At 41.4% G+C, this 17,590-nt stretch overlaps 2 protein-coding genes across 2 annotated transcripts in view; both read left to right on the forward strand.

Annotated features, from left to right (window-relative positions):
• lrguk (leucine-rich repeats and guanylate kinase domain containing) overlaps positions 1 to 15,861 on the forward strand; it is a gene marked incomplete at both ends in the record, with an annotated part of 33,670 nt that extends 17,809 nt beyond the window's left edge. Inside the window, 2 exons of the mRNA XM_080518602.1 lie at positions 4,215 to 4,289; positions 15,835 to 15,861. Of these exons, the coding sequence (XP_080374728.1) occupies positions 4,215 to 4,289; positions 15,835 to 15,861 (102 nt within the window). The remainder of the gene's footprint in view (positions 1 to 4,214; positions 4,290 to 15,834) is intronic.
• A 69-nt stretch (positions 15,862 to 15,930) lies between these two features.
• col7a1l (collagen type VII alpha 1-like) overlaps positions 15,931 to 17,590 on the forward strand; it is a gene marked incomplete at both ends in the record, with an annotated part of 47,230 nt that continues 45,570 nt past the window's right edge. Inside the window, one exon of the mRNA XM_080518604.1 lies at positions 15,931 to 16,006. Coding sequence (XP_080374730.1) covers positions 15,931 to 16,006 — 76 coding nt within the window. The remainder of the gene's footprint in view (positions 16,007 to 17,590) is intronic.

A 17,590-nucleotide genomic window follows, 5' to 3' on the forward strand; every position in this document is an offset into this window, starting at 1 on the left:
CTTAAAACCCGCAGTACCGAAAAAAGAAATCTGTATTCCTCTGCAACTACCAGGTGTATAAACTCACAGCGGGTCGTGGCTTAGTTCACGTCTTGTTGCCACTGCTCTCGAAGTGTCAAGAAAATATCACCTATATCACCTATCAGTTACAGCGGGTTTAAACAAGTGCAATTTTTATATTCCAAGTAACCAAGAATGAATATTCTCAGATGGTGTTTCTTTTTCTTCCCCTTTCACCTGTTTAACCCCCTTTTTTTTTAATGTTGCAGAGAAAACTGCTATAAGTTATTTTGTGCACTCAAACACACAACCATTAGGCCTACAGCTTGTCTTCTTATTGTTTGCAAATGGTATCTAACTTCATTATTTAATATCCACACATAACAAACTATGCAGTTAGTTGCATGGCAACTGGAACACCATTTAATAGGGTAATAATCTTATAGCATAAGATTTATTGCCATGACGCATTGTTGCAACAAAGAAGTTGCTAAGCCGCACAGCATTTTTTAAATCTTTGTGCTTTCATTGTCTTTGCTGTTGCCGAGCACTATTATCTTTGTGTTTACCTTTAATTAGTTTCTAAATGTCAACAGATTTGTGAATTCCTCTGATATGTGAATATCGTCTATACTCAGCAGGAATCAGCTTCAGTGCTCAGATGTAAGGATCTCGAAGAGTTTTTTTCTACAAACATTTCTTTGTTTTGAAAGAAGTTCCATTGGAAACCATTTATTCTCTGCCTTGAAAAAATAAAATCCTGCAGCACAAGATTTTCTTTGTGTCCACAACTGTTTTTGCTTGTATCAGACAGTGAGAGAGTATTGAGGATGACAGGTTGGCGCCGCAAAGATGTTAAAAACAGTTGAAAGTGAGAAGCTTTTGACGTCGACGGCAGAAAAGGAAATCCGCACACATACTTGTCGATCTTTCTGCCTGCGACTTCTCAGCTGCCTCGTCCCCTGGCCTCAAGGTGTGGGTCAGGTGGGGAGCCACATCTCGTCTGGTGGAGACGGACATGTCCGGGCAGACACCCTTATGGAACAATACTGCCCCCTCCAGGGTGGGCTGACCTCACCTGGGAGCTGGAGAGCAGCAGCCTGAAGGAGGAGGAGGAGGAGGAGGAGGAGGAGGAGGAGGGGCTCCAGCTGGGCCAACTGGGAAAACTCAAAGGGGATGATGTTTGTGTAATAGTCATATGAGTTCTGACCTCTGTGTCTGATGTGGTGTTGCTGTGATTTTCAAATGGTTTTCACCTCTTGACATTGGCTGTCCAAAGAGTGACAACAGCAGTTTTCACAAACCCTTGATCTCCTCTCACTCATACCGACCTCCTTTCTGTCTTTTCCCAGATGTTATTCTCCTCGATCTGTTTCTACTCTTCTTCTGCATGTCGTCTCCATCTCTTTTTTTTCTCCTGTAAGCGGAGCTCCACCATCATAGCCTGACGATTACCAAGGAACTGACGCGCCATGTGTTCACAATAATCTCGCTCGTTTGCTCTCCCCAACCCTCTTCAGTGCTCTTTTTCTCTCAGGTTAGGATCTGTGGTTTTTGTGATATCGGTCAGAAATAATTGCTTTTCATCTGTTTTTTTTTTCTTCCTTCTTCTCAGGCTTATTCCCTTCCAGTGTTTCTACAGTGGTATTCTCATTACCCCTCGGAGCTCCGTCACTGTATCTCTTGTCTTTACTGCCTCTTTTTTTCACTCTCTTCTTTCCCAAGAAGTTGTTGCCTTACAGGCCACATCCCATGAAATTGAGTGGTCTGCTCAATATCCCCTCTTCATTGCATCTTTGAGGAGGTACACATCCTTCGCCATCCAACAAATCGCTGTCCCCGTGGTCCCCGGCGGTGCCATGCATACGAGATCAGACCGAACGAGGGACATCTCAAAGGGCACGCCCGAAGGGGGAGACGAGTCCAAAGAGACAACTGCTGCAGAGAGACGAGAGACAGAAGCGGATTACGGGGACAAAGGTTATGTGACGGTTGTGAAAACCCCCAGGTGTCCCCACTTTGAAATCCTTCACCTCACCATATGCTCAAGCTCGCATGAATTTGTTATGATGTGTTTATTTCTGGCTGCTCGGGTTTTGTGGAGTTCACAAAGTGAAGTTTGGACTTTTGTTCGTCTGTGTACAGCAAAGGGTTTGCACGGGGTTTGTTTTGTGCGTGTGCGTGTGCATGTGCGTGTGTGTGTGTGTGTGTGTGTGTGTGTGTGTGTGTGTGTGTGTGTGTGTGTGTGTGTGTGTGTGTGTAGCACAACTCCTTACATATTTCCATAAATTCTAAATATTGTAAAGGTCAATAAATGTCAAAGTTACCTGCAGTTAATGAAAACACACCATAGGTTAAAGATAGAAATGTGACATTTTGCTCCCAGCTGTTTTTGCATATTCTTGGGCGATATTTACTGCGCCACATCTCTGCGGGTTGTCATGTTTAGCTCTGTGCATGCAAATGGTTTATTTTTTAACGCTTACTTTGGTACAATGCACGTAGAGCAACAGCTTTTTTCGTGGTAGCACACCCCCTGCCCCCCCCCGCGCCCAGCCACTTTTCATTACTCTGAATACCGCCGCAGAGCTCCGATGACCTGCGCTCGGTAAACTTGTCTCTGCTTGTGTGTGTGTGTGTGTGTGTGTGTGTGTGTGTGTGTGTGTGTGTGTGTGTGTGTGTGTGTGTGTGTGTGTGTGTGTGTGTGTGTGTGTGTGTGTCATCTCTAAGCCTTGGCCAACTTCTAACATCGTACAACACTCGTAGACACATTCCTCGGAGTTCACAACCTGGCTGATGGACAGAGTCGTACTCACCCAGTAGACGGAGACCACAAATATCTGCTCATGTGCTGTATAAGGTCGAAGTACAATCAACTTTTACTGTCACTGCATCACTGTGCGAATGTGGAATAATCCTCTCAATATAGCCTCGTACAAATTCAGTTTCTACCTGAATCACAATGCATACGTCAGGTTAATTAATTTAGCATGCATTACTTAACCTTCACAACATCGATATCATTTTGTTCCTTATTATGATACTTTTTAACCAAGTAGTGAGAATTATGTAGTGGGAATAAATTAATTTAAGATGAAGTGGTGACTATAAATTTGCATATAGGTGTGGATTCATGCATGTGTGTGTTTTCGACATGATGGTGACCATCAATCATCATAAAAGAAGGATGGAGAGACAATCATGTTTGTTACTGTTACTATGCCAACAAAGGTGTGGTATGCTTTTACTTTAATGCAGCACAAGCTTTGTTGAAAACTTTGTTTGAGTTCCTTCAGCTGATGTAGAGATGGCATAAGGGAAGTTAAAAAAAATTCTGAATTTGGAAGGTTTTACACCTTGATCAACCCAACGCCTTCAGAAAATATTAACTGTGAAACTTGTGTCAGCATGTTAAATTGTACGCCAATAAATCTTACTGACATAGTTCATTGGAGGCTAAAACCGAAACGCCTTTTAATCGTGAGGACGAAGCTATACATGATGCTAAAAGTGCTAGTTTGAGGAGCTGAAAGATGCATTGGAGAGAATGTTCAACCAGTTTGGCATTTTTCCTCAACCAAGATGTCCTGCATGCATTTGTGTTCTCATGCCAGAAACAGTCAGAAAATACAGATTTTTACTTGAGAATGACTTATATATACATAAGTCATTAAATGCATTCAAAACTAGTCAAGGTTGTGTCATTATTCAAATATTAGATATTTTTTTTATAAAAATAAACCAACAAAATCTATATATTTTAATCTCAATATTTATAAACTGAGCCAATTAACAAAACTTCACAACATGAGCCGATCGATCTTTTACATTGATATCAGTCATCTAGTGATTATGTGCTTTTAACAATATTTCAGTATCGACAGTTAGCCTTTTCTGAGTAGGCAGGTTATTTTTTTGCCTATTAGCAGATGCCTAAATGTTAATTCCACATGGGGAAACTTCAGTGATCATCTTAAAAAAGTCTCTTGTGATTTTCTGCCAGATGGGTTGTTCAAAGGTTACCTGCTTTAAGCATTCACCCCCAGCGCTCCGCCAGCACCGTCTACTTTTCTCCCCCTCCCCCTCGGATAGGTCAGGTTTAATTGGGAGAGTTTAGTCAAAATTCCTGCGTTTTCAACAAGCTGTATAATTCCACTGAAACACCTGGATTTACAAATCTGTAGCTTAACCTGTCGCTTGTTTGTGGTTTGCAGCCAAACGTTTGGAGAGCCAGTGAGAGCAGTGTGCAGGACGGCGATCAGCGCGCAGGCGGGCGGGCACCCCAGCTGGTACGCCACGCAAATGTAACACTTATGAATGTGAATGCAAACACACACATGCTGCATGTCTGCGTACACACACACACACACACACACACACACACACACACTTCTTCGCCTTCTGGGGACATTGTAGTGACTTATATTTATTTCCTGCAGAGTTACTTTTGATCCATCTGCAACTACTTCCACTTGCAAAATCCTTAACTTGCTTCTAAAATATTGAAATTCTCTTCTGATTCATCTCAAGTTTTGCCCATACAATGACATGATATTTTCATCCCCACCAGTAGAGACAAACAATGCTACACCCGTTTTGTTTCAGGAAGAAAGCATTAGTGTGCATGAATCTCCTGCAGACTCACTTTAATTTTTATGATAACAACTATCTCCCTCGCCCTGCCATTAGGCTTATAAGCTCTAATTAATAATAGTTAATAATCTAATAGAGCATTCATTCTAATGTTTTTTCATGTAAAATTTAACCCTTCTGTGTTGCTGAAGTGTATTTTACACTTCAACGCTTAAAGGTCAGTATAAAAATACACCATTACATACCAATTCTACAACCAAATATCTTGTAAAGTGGTGTAAAAAACATACGATCCTGTGCAAAATTGTTCCCAGGTTGACAGTAGAGCTTTAAAATATACAACGAAGAAGCGGGAACAAGATACATAAAGCAATTTATTGAATACTGCAATACAAATAAAACAGAAACGTTGACTTTTATTTAATTTTTATCAGATATTCACACTGTTAAGACGCTGTGGTCACAACGGTTGAGAAACTGTCTTCCTTTGGACTTGGAAATATTGTCGGACTGTATAGGCAAGGCTTTCTGCAATGAGTACAACAGCCATTTTACATTTCTTAAAAGATCTTCAGTCTTACATGACAAAAAAAGAACATTACTATTATGACCACTGGAGACATTTCCCACAGGACAATACTGCTGTTAAATCAGTATTTCTACAAGCTATAATCAAAAACATCTATCAGTTACTCAAACTGGGAGAATTATTATTTGCAAAAATAAAGGAGCCACATGGCTTGGTGTTGATGATACTATAATAAATGCTACAAACATAACAAATGTCTCATAATTTCCCTTTATTCTAGTGTTTCTCTCCAATTATCATTGTTTTGAGAGTTAACGGCAGTTTGAGAGCCAACGTCTCTTGAGGAAAACCCTCCTGTGCTGAACTGTGGTAGCAAGGGCGGTAACAACATTTCCGTTTTTGACAGTCATATGCTCGTGCTGTGATTTCTGGAACATCCTCATTGTCTGACAAAAGAAGTGTCGCTCCCTGGCTTCCTATTTCACAGTCTCTGTAGTCGCTGAAAGGTTAAAAAGTCAAGTGTGGACAGCTGCTGCCCTTTGACCCTGTGGGCTTTTTCTACTTCTTATAACTCCCATATGCATGTGAACCTCCTCTCCACATGATAAAAACAAACACTCGTGAAATGTAGAAACTTCTCAAATTTGCCTCGTGGACTGCTTCACTATCAGATATTCAATATATTTATTAACTCAAAATGTTCTGCATGTTCCATCGCTTGCTTCTGCTCGTCTTGGCGTTCTTGGACTACAACTGCTTTGCTTGTATTCTGAAGGTGACTGCTTCATTTCTGGTCAATGCATCTAGTTTATACAGTGTTGGCTACCTTTGTTAGCAATCATTCTCCAGTAAATAAAAATGTCAGCTTAGAAAATGTATAGACTGAAATCAACGGTAAAGCCATGTGCCAGTTTGTGTTCAAATAAGATAATTTTAATTGTCAGTATCATGTGAAACACAGAGGAATATAGAAGAACATGTTGCTCTGATCTCATCTAGCTTATATTTGCACATGTAAAGAAGATCTTCCTGGAATCGAGCCGCCCAGAGCAACTGTTTAGTGCCTCCTTATTTGAAGGCTATTGACCTTTGTGTGTTCTTGAGAGTGTCTCCCACTTGGCTTCAGTGGGATTTCTATTGGATCAGGGATGGTAGAGTATCTGCAACCTTTCTTAGAAGTAGTTTGACGGGCACTCCAGAGGAGAAATGTTTGGGAACAGCAGTTCTACATGACCGTAGTCCATCTTCCACACCACTGAGGAGCTGTGTGGCGCTGGGGTCGATGCCAGCTGACTGTGAGCAAAGGCAGAATAAATATCTGTTTCCCCATAATGTCACATTAATTGTGATCCTTAAGACGGTCACAGAGCAAAATCCACTTTTAGTCTGCATCTGTGTTGTTACTGGCTCAGATTTATATCGGGATTTCTTTTTTTTCCTTTCTTCACAATATTGTCTTTACTCTGATGCTCGGTCTGACACACAGTGAGGCGAACTTGTTTTGTTCATTATTTTTGCCATCCTTTGTCAGCCTCAGAGTGGTAATTGGACACACAGTCATGACTAATTCTTTTAGGCCAGACTTCTGCTGCATCTCAATTCTCTGCTCCGCTGCAGCTTCAACCGACAAACCAGCCGTCACGCTGCAACCGCTGTTTTCCCCTGTTGCCATGACAGCTCGTATCTCAGCTTGAGACAGGAAGTCGCAAGGTTTCTTTCTTTTTTTTTTTTTTTATAGATTTATTGTGACTAAAATTGCCTGTGAGAGACAAGTGCCGTGTGTGTGTGTGTGTGTGTGTGTGTGTGTGTGTGTGTGTGTGTGTGTGTGTGTGTGTGTGTGTGTGTGTGTGTGTGTGTGTGTGTGTGTGTGTGTGTGTGTGTGTGTGTGTCAGGGCGTTTGCTTTTATCTGTTCCATCCCGTGTATGAGCATATCAGCCCTGTGTGTGTGTTGCATGCCTGCATGTGTTTGTACGTATGTTTGTGCTGCTAAAAGGCTTGGCACAGAGCAGACCTTTTGTAGTTGGCAGCAGTGGGCACTCTGCCCGGCTTGTATGGTTTATGGATGTGAGTCAGGACTGCATTAGCCCCCGGCCAGAGGAAAGGCTGCCCATCTTCCCGGTGTGAAACTCCAACAAACATTGCCAAGCACCGCCGGCATTAAACAGAGAAACTGATACAAGCATCAAATCTGTCTGACACGCATCTCCTGCTGTCATTCCATCAATAATTACATTAATGCAACACAAAAGGAAGCAGGAAAGCAAATGAGATACCAGCGTGGTAAAAAAAAAAAAATGAAACAAGCCTCAGAGGCTGATTTCATATGACAACAGCGGGTGACGTGTCCCGAAAGGGGAAGTTTGGTTGTAAAAGAAGTTTAAGCGGTCAAAGTTTAGCCTGCAGTTGCTAATGGGAAAAGAAAAGAGCAAAGATAATCTTCCAACAACACTGCCATAATACCCGCTGATTGCACACGATACTGTGTGAAGACGTAACTCTCAACATAAGTTAAGTACTGTGTGAGAAATCGCACAATTAACACTGAAAGGGCTAATAGAATTCTGAGTCTTACTCCCTCGGATCTGGAGTGCAAAGCAGAGTGCTTCCTCTCCATTCGACGCAACCAGTGGGCTCAGTCTCGTGCACTAAAAACAGGTAGAGGTGGGACTCAAACCCCTCCCCTATCGTTAACAGAGGATTACCTGCCTGGGATTTCCAGTCCCACTAACTGCAGCTGTTCACTTCCTGTCAGGTCACACGTCTCACAGCACACTTTAGTCTGGTTTCTGTTACAAGTTAGGCTGATGTTTGATCCTCTCAATATCTGCAACCTTTGCGTTCCGCCCATTAGAGATGACAACAACAAAAAACCATCAGCTAAAAATGAACGATATAATAGGAGCATTAAGTACGATCAGATTTGAATAAGGCACTCCATTAAAGGCTGCCACAAGTCATAAAAAGGAAGCAGTTTTCTGAAAGAGTAAATAGACCAAGGTTTTCTTAAAAGCATATTAAAAGATGACTATATTCACTTTTTCATCCATTTCACACATTATCTGTGGCCTTGGCAGCGACACAGTAGTTAAAGAACTGGTGTAGTTTTTGGGGGGGAAATAAACAAGGTGTAAAACTTTACTGTTTTTGGATCGCTTGTGCTTTTTGCCATTAGGACTGTGTTTGAATCCCACTCTTAAAAAGAAAAAGCCTTTTTCCAGAGAGGGATGTAATTACCTTTGATTGATATTCCTGCCAGGCTGCCAGTTAAGTTGGCCAACGCTCGAGATTTCCACTGAATGGCGACCGCTGCGACTCTTGTAAATCAACATTTTGTTAATGAGGCATTCTGATACACATATTTTATTCGCCATACACATATATAGTGTCGGTATACCCAAGCTCCCACAATAACTCGTCCAAATCACACACCTGTTTCACCGAGCTCCTGGTGGCTTTGTTAATTTTCTGCACTTTTTTCCCCCTCAATCCTCTATCTCTGAACTCCCTGTGCACATGATTGTTTTTGTTCTTAGCCTGCAGCATAAATTTAATCAAAGCTCATGTTCATGCCAGTGCCTCCCATGACTGAGTGGGTGGGGGGTTGGGGGGGGGATCATGCCCACTCGGAGATGGGCCACGATCAGCCGAGGCAAGGCTGGTTAATACTCCCGGCTTCAGTCCCACAACACCTTTTTATTTCTTATCACACCTGCTATGAAAAGACAGTTTTCATTCACCCATGATGTAGGAAACCGTGGGGTGTTGTGACGAACCTCGCAGTGTGAGGCGTTGATGCACTGAGCTTTGAGGCTCTCGAGAAGTCTCTCTCGGTGGTTAAGCCTTCTAATACAGGACGACGTTGACGTACAGATACTATGTGCAGAGACACGCTGACCCATGACTGTCTGGCGAGAGTGATTTACGTGCCCTCCTCAACTTCTTTAGGGTCAGCGGAAGGGCAGAGTGGAGCTCCGACTTCCCTCAGGCCCGACGACAATATAACACCTCAAATTCACTTCAACCAAATTGGTTTGTTCATTTTTTTTTTTTTTTTTAAAGTTGTGCATTCCTCATGAAGCCTGTATCGGTATTTATTTCCAAACAAATGCAAACAAAAAGGAGCTTACGCACACATGTATGTGACATGCTTTTTATACTCAAGCCACATGCTGAATCTGCAGCCATGTGTTATCGAATTGTTCTGCACCAGCACAGACAGATCTTTAACTCGCTCCATATTCACCCTAAATCATTAAAGTAAAAAAAAAAAAAAAAAAAGCAAAAACTGGACAGATTAAAAAAAAAATACTACTATAAAAATGTCATTTTTTTGCTAAAAGACTACAGTCTGAAAACAGCATTTCTTTAAAGCACACTTCAGTTTGTAAGAGTTCTACTGTGTCATGGCTCTTTTAAGTTATTTAGGTTTTTATTACAGCTTTGATGACATTCAATGAGCCTCTTGTGTCTCTTTTCAGACGAGGATAAAATTCTCTTTTGCCTTATATTTTTATTTCAGAGTAATCACTGGGTTGTTTTTTTTTTAATACATGGTCTCATGTACTATTAAAATACTTCAGATTTATTTGTTTAGAAACATAAATTATTATGTATGCAGGACGATTGACATGTAATAATGAAGTTGCCCCTTTAATTTATATGTGCCATAATGGATGGTTTCAAATGTGCTAAAGTGTAATTACCAGAGTGATCAGAAGTACTCACACTCTTTACTGAAAACAGTAACTGGAAGGTATTCAAACTAAATGGATGTAACTTCAGTGTGGATAAATACCTTGATCCATGAATGAATCGTCCTCACAGTGGTTAAAAGGAACTAACTCGTCACTTTTATGAATGTGGAGTAAAAACTACAGATGTGAGAAATGAATCCTCCAGTAAAGTTCAGATACTCGGCACTCTAGTAATTACACGCCTGTAATTGTCCACATCAACCCCCCCACATCTGCAGATCAGCCAGTCCTGCCTGAGGACTGTGTGTGTGTGTGTGTGTGTGTGTGTGTGTGTGTGTGTGTGTGTGTGTGTGTGTGTGTGTGTGTGTGTGTGTGTGTGTGTGTGTGTGTGTGTGTGTGTGTTGTGTTGAGTTGAGTTGAGTTATAGCATGTCAGGACTGACAGCTGGCTAAACCTAGTAAACTGGTCACCACATTCCTGGGGTCAGCCATTAAAAAACGACCCAGTGCACAACAAACACACACACACACACACACACACACACACACACACACACACACACACACACACACACACACACACACACACACACACACACACACACACACACACACACACACACACACACACACACTGAGAGTACCTTGTAAAACATGCCAGATTTATCTCCATCCTTTTCTGTTTTGAGGACGTGTTTGCTCTACAAGCTATTTTGTCCGAGTTTATGTGTGACTATTAAAAAAAAAAAAAAAAAAAGTGGGAGTGCAGAAATATGCAGGGGAATAGAAGAACTCTTGGCTTTACTGCCTCTACAAACTGACCTTGACTGTGTTGTCTGCTTTCATGGTTTTATGTCTGCTGCATTCTAACAACGTAACCCAAAGTGTTTCAACCTGCGATGCAGATTGATGCAGAGAAAAGATCAATTGGTTGATGAACATGGAAAAGACTGTTCTGGATTTTCACATCTTTTGTTTCAGGGAAAATTCATCTTACAGTTTGATTGCAGCTGATTGCAAACTTAACCTCCAAGTGCTTTGACATTATTTTACTTCGTTACCCGAGAAAACCAGACTCCAAGCACTGCTGTGCAACACACACTCACTGTCGGGATCTTTAACTTGCTACTGGGTCAAAGCTCATGACATCATCCTCTCTCTCTCTCTCTCTCTCTCTCTCTCTCTCTCTCTCTCTCTCTCTCTCTCTCTCTCTCTCTCTCTCTCTCTCTCTCTCTCTCTCTCTCTCTCTCTCTCTCTCTGTCTCAGCCAACAGGTTGCAGCAGCTTCACCTCCACCCCCTTTTCCCCAAACTTTTCTGCACTTGGACTGAGTGCAGTGAAGAAAGTCTGTCTCATCCACCTCTTCAGATATCGGCTAACAAGTATACTCAGACTATCCAGATCATATTCAATCTATTATCTACATTATATGATATTGCTACAACATCAACTGCAGATTTGCTTTTGCCTGACTTGGATTAAACTTATTTTTGGTGTATTTTATGGGGTGTTTTTTTCTTCCCCTCTCTCAACCATCAGGAGAACACCTGAATTGGAAGGATAATGGCTTGTCTGCAGTGGTAAGTGAAAATGCATGGGCTCATTTTAAAGCCATAGTCCAAATCCATTAGTTTAACTGCACTTTAATGTGGTGCTTTACAGAGTAGTTTTGAATTCCTAACTGCCCTGATATCCTTGTTGCACCCTAAGTGTCTGGACGGAGGCCAACACTTTTTTTTACGCCGAGTTTTCCTTTACTGCTGCTGCTTCTTACAGTGCAGTCTCTTCATAAGTGGCGTAACCTGTGTGAGGTTTTTTCCCCTCACTGATAAGATCCAGTAATTGCTGCAAAATGTGCATCTTATTCCATTATGAAGCTCTGATGCACACATTTCCCACCGCGCGCTCATTTCCTGCATACCTGTACTGAGCTGTCATGTCAACTCCATCATATCATGAATAATAAAAACATGCTGGGTTGTTTGTGAGAGCATTGCCAGGAGATGAAACTATGCTGAATGAATTGTAGATTTTTCACTCTTTCCATGCGTGGACTTGCCGGCAAACGGAAAACGATACTGAGACAGTTGCCCATGAGAGATGTTTCAGATTATCTGCTTTTATGTTTCAGCACATGAATTAGCAGCAGATCTGCTGTCATACCTTGTAGTCTTGTGTGTGTGTGTGTGTGTGTGTGTGTGTGTGTGTGTGTGTGTGTGTGTGTGTGTGTGTGTGTGTGTGTGTGTGTGTGTGTGTGTGTGTGTGTGTGTGTGTGTGTGTGTGTGTGTGTGTGTGTGAGAGTGTTTTTCTTGTTGTTGTTTTTTTACCATTACCAGCTTCCCACCTGCAGGGATAATCCATCCTGTGAAGTGGTGAGGTGGAAAATGCCATTATGTAGAAATAGCTGACGCGCAGTCAGACTTGCAGGCATCCGATGTGTTGAGTGTCGGTGAGAAATGGAGATAGGGAACGAGGAGGGCACATAAGGGCCAGGGACAGTTAACTTCATTTTGTGACATTATTTAATCCTCTCGGGGGCAGTGATAAACTAAAGGCCTCACGCACAATGACTACACTTTTTTTTTTTTTTTCCAAGAAGTGGCAGTGATCCCGGCGTGCAGTGATGGATGCTGCATTGTGCAAATGTTTTCTTTCAGGGCTCGTAACGGGCCCAAGTACATCAGCTCTCCTCAAGAATGCAGGAATGTTTCGTGTTGTTGATTCAAGCCGTGATCTTTGACGTGACATTGTCTGTCATCCACATCGGTCATTGCGTCTTTTGTCAAACCGTCACTTTGATGTATCTCAACACCTCCTCGACGACTGTCGTTTTACTTTATACGGGGATAAAAAGTGCCTCCTGGAGGAATTCCAAAAACCGTCTCTATCGTACTTGATTTGTGAGCAAATACCTGCAAACTAAGGAGGCAAAACGTGGTAAACGTGCACTTGCTGAACATCGGTTTGTTGGTATTGTTAATGTGTTTGCACGCTGGCACAGACATTTAGCTATGACCAGCTTAAAAACTGCTTCACAAGGAGGAGGATGATTGCCGTCTCTGCAGGGGTGGGCCATGCTTTAACTTTCTTTTCAAAATCCTTTTACAGGTACACAGAAACGCGTTCATTTTCGCGCATTGCTGAATATTACGGTTCCCTGCCTGCTCTGGGCAAAACTTCCGTCACCTTTGTCCACGATAGCATGAAAATAAAAAGCTCACTATAACTGTTTTTTTCCCCCTCCACATTGAGGCCATCGTAACGCCCCATGCAAATCTACTTTCAAATCCTTCACCTTCCATAAGACGGATACGACATACTTACTGTGTAGCTCTAGCTGTCATTCATCGCAACACACGTTTGAGTTTGTCCTCGTTGCACTTCGATAATCAGAAGATACATGTAGAGACAGATCTTAGATCTGCAATGGTATGTATGTTGGAGGGGTGGGGTGGTGGGGGGTAGTTTTTTTTTGGCTGTTATATTAGAGTTCAAGCTCTGCCAGCTCGCACTTCCATCTGCAGAGGTTGTAAACTATTCAGCCCTCAGCCATTCTGGCTTCGTCAGACCAGATGGTCAAATCACACAGGAATTTGTCTAGAATTGTTTCACGTTGATCTGATTTATTTTTTATGATGTTATTATCATATTAATTCATGGTTGGAATATGCTCCCATGAATGAACTTCAATCTTTAAAGCCAAAAGAAAGTTTTTATGTTTCAATGGCATGTATGGGGGGTTGAGTGAAGGCAGATCTCTCTTTAATGTCGTGCTTATGAATTTGCACTCGCTCATATATTATACACACTACGTGCACAGACACACGTATTCTAGGGCACGTGGAGATTCACAACCTTACGTAAAACATTACAGCATCATTCATTTTACTGCGTCTCTGTTAATATGTTGAATATGTTGCTCTGCGCTGGAAAAATTTAGAATTTGATTGTTGACATGCAACATTCCAATTTTATGCAACAGTATTGCTTCGTTACATGAATGTTGTCACTCTTGTCACCATTTAGTCTTTGCACTACACACACTACAATTAACGATCGCTGCAGCTTAAACGCGGCAATAAAGTATAGATTTGGACTTAAAATGATATTATTTAAAGAAAGTGAACACCTCTGTTTTTCCATTGTCATTGAGAAAGTGGCTATTTCTGGAATATTACACATTTTGGGAGCTTTTTTCCAAATTGATTTTTGGAAATACATGACATAGAAAATATTTTAGAAAATGTGAATATTGTGAGACTATGTATGGCCTCTTTGCCTTTTGTAAAGGGAAACTTCATAGTCGAAAATACAAAAAAGTAATATAAAAGTTACTTTTTTCTAGTATTACAGTGTTAGAAATCCAAGTAGAAGACAGTTTAGCCTATAGATAGTGTAATATGTGTTTTCTCAACAATTGTGTATCGTGTTTCTCCACCAACAATGCTTCATTCCAGAAGAGGCAGTTTTAGGGTTGATCTTTTTAACTTGTAGTTTTCTGTCAAGAAACAAAAAGCAAAGTCTTTGCATTTGTTGTGGTGGACAACTGCTACTCTCTCCATTTAGGCTGTTTGAAGATTTCCTGTTCTTTCACCCCTGAGGTTGATCTGTATGTCAGGGAATGAACCTGCTCTGCTTTCATTCATTTTGAAATCCTGCCAAAGACCGTCTCCTGTTTCCCACTTATTCACAGCTCTCCTCCTGATAATGTTTATTTTATTTTTTTATTTAAACACGCCATCTGCCTTGTAGCCACAGTGCAAGTTTATTTACTTTGTCTTCTATTCCCCTCATATAATACCGGCGCACTGGCAGTCTGCCAACTGCTGTCAATCAGACAGACAGCAACACACCCCTCCAACCAATGAGGCTATAAGAAGCCATTCTGACATGTTGACAGAGATCTTTCTTTTCTAAAGACCCGATAAAGAAAAATCTCTGATTCTGGAAAAAATAAATTGGGATTTTAAACAAAGCTTAAATCTGACTCATGCTTTTTATTACAAAAGCTATTTTTCTGCCTAATGATGACCTGTCCAGACTGGTCTGTGAAACACAGTTGGTTTTATATGAGAAAAATAAAAACCCAAATCTGGAAGACTTAATTTCTGCTCCTCTGTTTTGGCAGGAAACAAAACCAGCTCGATGAGACCCCTGTAGCTTTCAGGTCACCACACAAAAATAAAGGAAACCATATTTGGCCTATTGCTTTTACTGCTTTCCATTCATAAACAGCCGTGAGCGACGGCAGTACAACGCTTTCATGTATTCATATTTACTCATACGGTGACTTAGTAGAAAGCTTTACCAGCGGATTATTAACACCCAATGCTCAGTTATTGCTGTAAATCAGCTGACATTTGTTGGACAGTTTATAAAGCTATTTGATGCTTTAATTTCATTGCCGTCGGTGGAGTCTGTTGAGAAATTGTTTATTGGAAGTGTACAAATTACTAAGATGGAAGACATTGCATTTAATCTGACTATACTAGACTAATTAAAAACAATAATACCCAGGATCTAAATAGAGAGAACAATGCGAGATTCACTTAAGGGCATCCACTGTGTATTCAAACTGTCATCCCGCTGGGAAATAAGGAAATATTTAATATATCCATTGTGTGAGTCACATACGACTCATCCTTGTATCTTCCATTTATTTATCTTCTATACTGCTTATCCAATTCAGCTAATCAGATCACTGAGTGAAGCAGAGTCCACCATCACATTGCAAAAAGCATTGCAATCACCTGCACTCATATACTAAAAAAACAAACATGCACACATAGGGAGAACATGCAAATTCTGCTCTAATAAGCAAAAGCCCGGACGGGAAGCGGAGATATTTTCACTGTGAGTCACCGTGATATCACCACACCACTCATTACCTATTATGAAAAGAAACCGTGACCTTCATGGAGGAGATACAAACACGTGTTTTACAAATTAAAAGTGACGGTGTTTTATCTTCACCAGCCTGTAATTACTTTTTCTTCTCTGTGTCCGTCTCTACTTTCAGATAGGACAAAACAAGAGCCGGGATTGATGATTGTGGAGTGGATTTTTAGGAAGTGGACTTGTGAAGAGACGCATTGGGGAGGGGGAGAGGAAGAGTATGGGCCCTTCTTCCCTTTGGATTTTTCTACTGTCCCTTTCTCTCTCTCACCAAAGTGTCACAGCACAGGCTGAAGGTAAGTGATTCTCCTGTTTTTACCTCATAATCAACCTATGCTCATCCTATTCAAATTCAGAGAGTCCTTTTTCCCCTCTCCATTTTCAACCAATCCCTCTTTAAATGAACTGTTACGCCGTTACCAGTTGCATAATTCTGTGTCAGCTCCATATGTCGTATCATTAGTTATGTCAATTTGAAGACGATTTGGCTGCTCGGTCACAAAGAAAGGGCAGGTGTTGAGTTATCACAGTCTGTGTGAGCGCTCCCGTCATTAAATCTCCACACCTGGATCGGTACACGAGGCAGACGGCGGCCCGGCTACCTCTTCTTTTCGTCTAGTCAGGGAGTTTAAACATCTGCTGGGTCTCATGTACAGTATGGCTCTCTGTCTGCCAGCTTGTCAAAACCGTCCCGCAGATACAGAACCTTAGCCTCGGGCCTCCGCTGAATGTCACTGAAAGGTCAATCAGCCAATCAAAAGTTAGACTTTCTCCACCTGGAATGTGATTGGCAGATAGTGATTGGTAAAGTTGTTGGGCAGAATTGTGGCAGCATATAAATAGCTGCTGGAATACATTTCAAACTGCTGCAGGTGTTGCTGTTGTATATTATCGACTGTGTATTATTGAGCGTTAATTCGTATGCCATCACATCATACAGCTGTCCAAAGCCACCCTTAAGGCTTAGTGTTTCATATTACACACAAGAAGGCGCAAGCTGTTAATTGAGAATCTACTTCAAGCCTCATTAATCGATATTTTTAAATTAACGGTGAGCGTTGTCAGCCAAGTCTGTAGCGCCGGGTAGCTTTTTCAGCATGTAAGGTCAGTGTATTACAGCCTGCAGATTTACTGTAGGAGCAATCTGAGCCTCATTTGCAAGGATCACTTTCAAGCCTTTATTTTTGCTTTAATAAGCTCTGCACACGTGTGCACTACCTGATCATCCGCGACCAGCATACGCTGTAGTATAAGATTGAGCCACTGCTTGGTAAATGTTTTTCTTGAGCATTGGTAGCGAGTCAAAACGAACAACACTTGATGCTGTATAAATGTCTAACTTCACCCTCTGCTGCTCCAGAGATTGGAAAAAACACACAGGAATGTCAAGTGAGTAGCTTAGCGGTTACTCTTAGTTATAACTTTAATACAAACGTGCATCAGGAACATCCTTATTTACTTTGTAAATATATAGAAATACATCTGTGTTTGATATCCAGGCCTACGAGTAAACATACGTGCTAACTTCTCAGGTGGAACCCATTGTTTTTGCCTTTTCGTTTCAGAAAACTATCGCATTTACACGACAACATTCTTGAAATTACTTCTGTACACGAAAAACGGTGGAAACGCTGAAAATGCTGAAAACAATGTAGTATACATGTTGAGCCATTACTGGGTAACGTTTGTTTTTTGTTTTTTTTAATGAAATCAGATACATGCATGCTGAAAGTAAATCCCTGAAAACATTAAGTACAGATGACAAAGTGGGATTGCTGTTACTGGTGACTCATCTATACAACAACCCAGGAGACTCCAAGTCCCAGGAGAATATGGACCTGGAGTCATGACACTCTGGATGCCGCCATTGTTGTTATTGC

The sequence above is a fragment of the Blennius ocellaris genome, assembly GCF_963422515.1.
Source record: "Blennius ocellaris genome assembly, chromosome: 22".
Classification (NCBI taxonomy): domain Eukaryota; kingdom Metazoa; phylum Chordata; class Actinopteri; order Blenniiformes; family Blenniidae; genus Blennius; species Blennius ocellaris.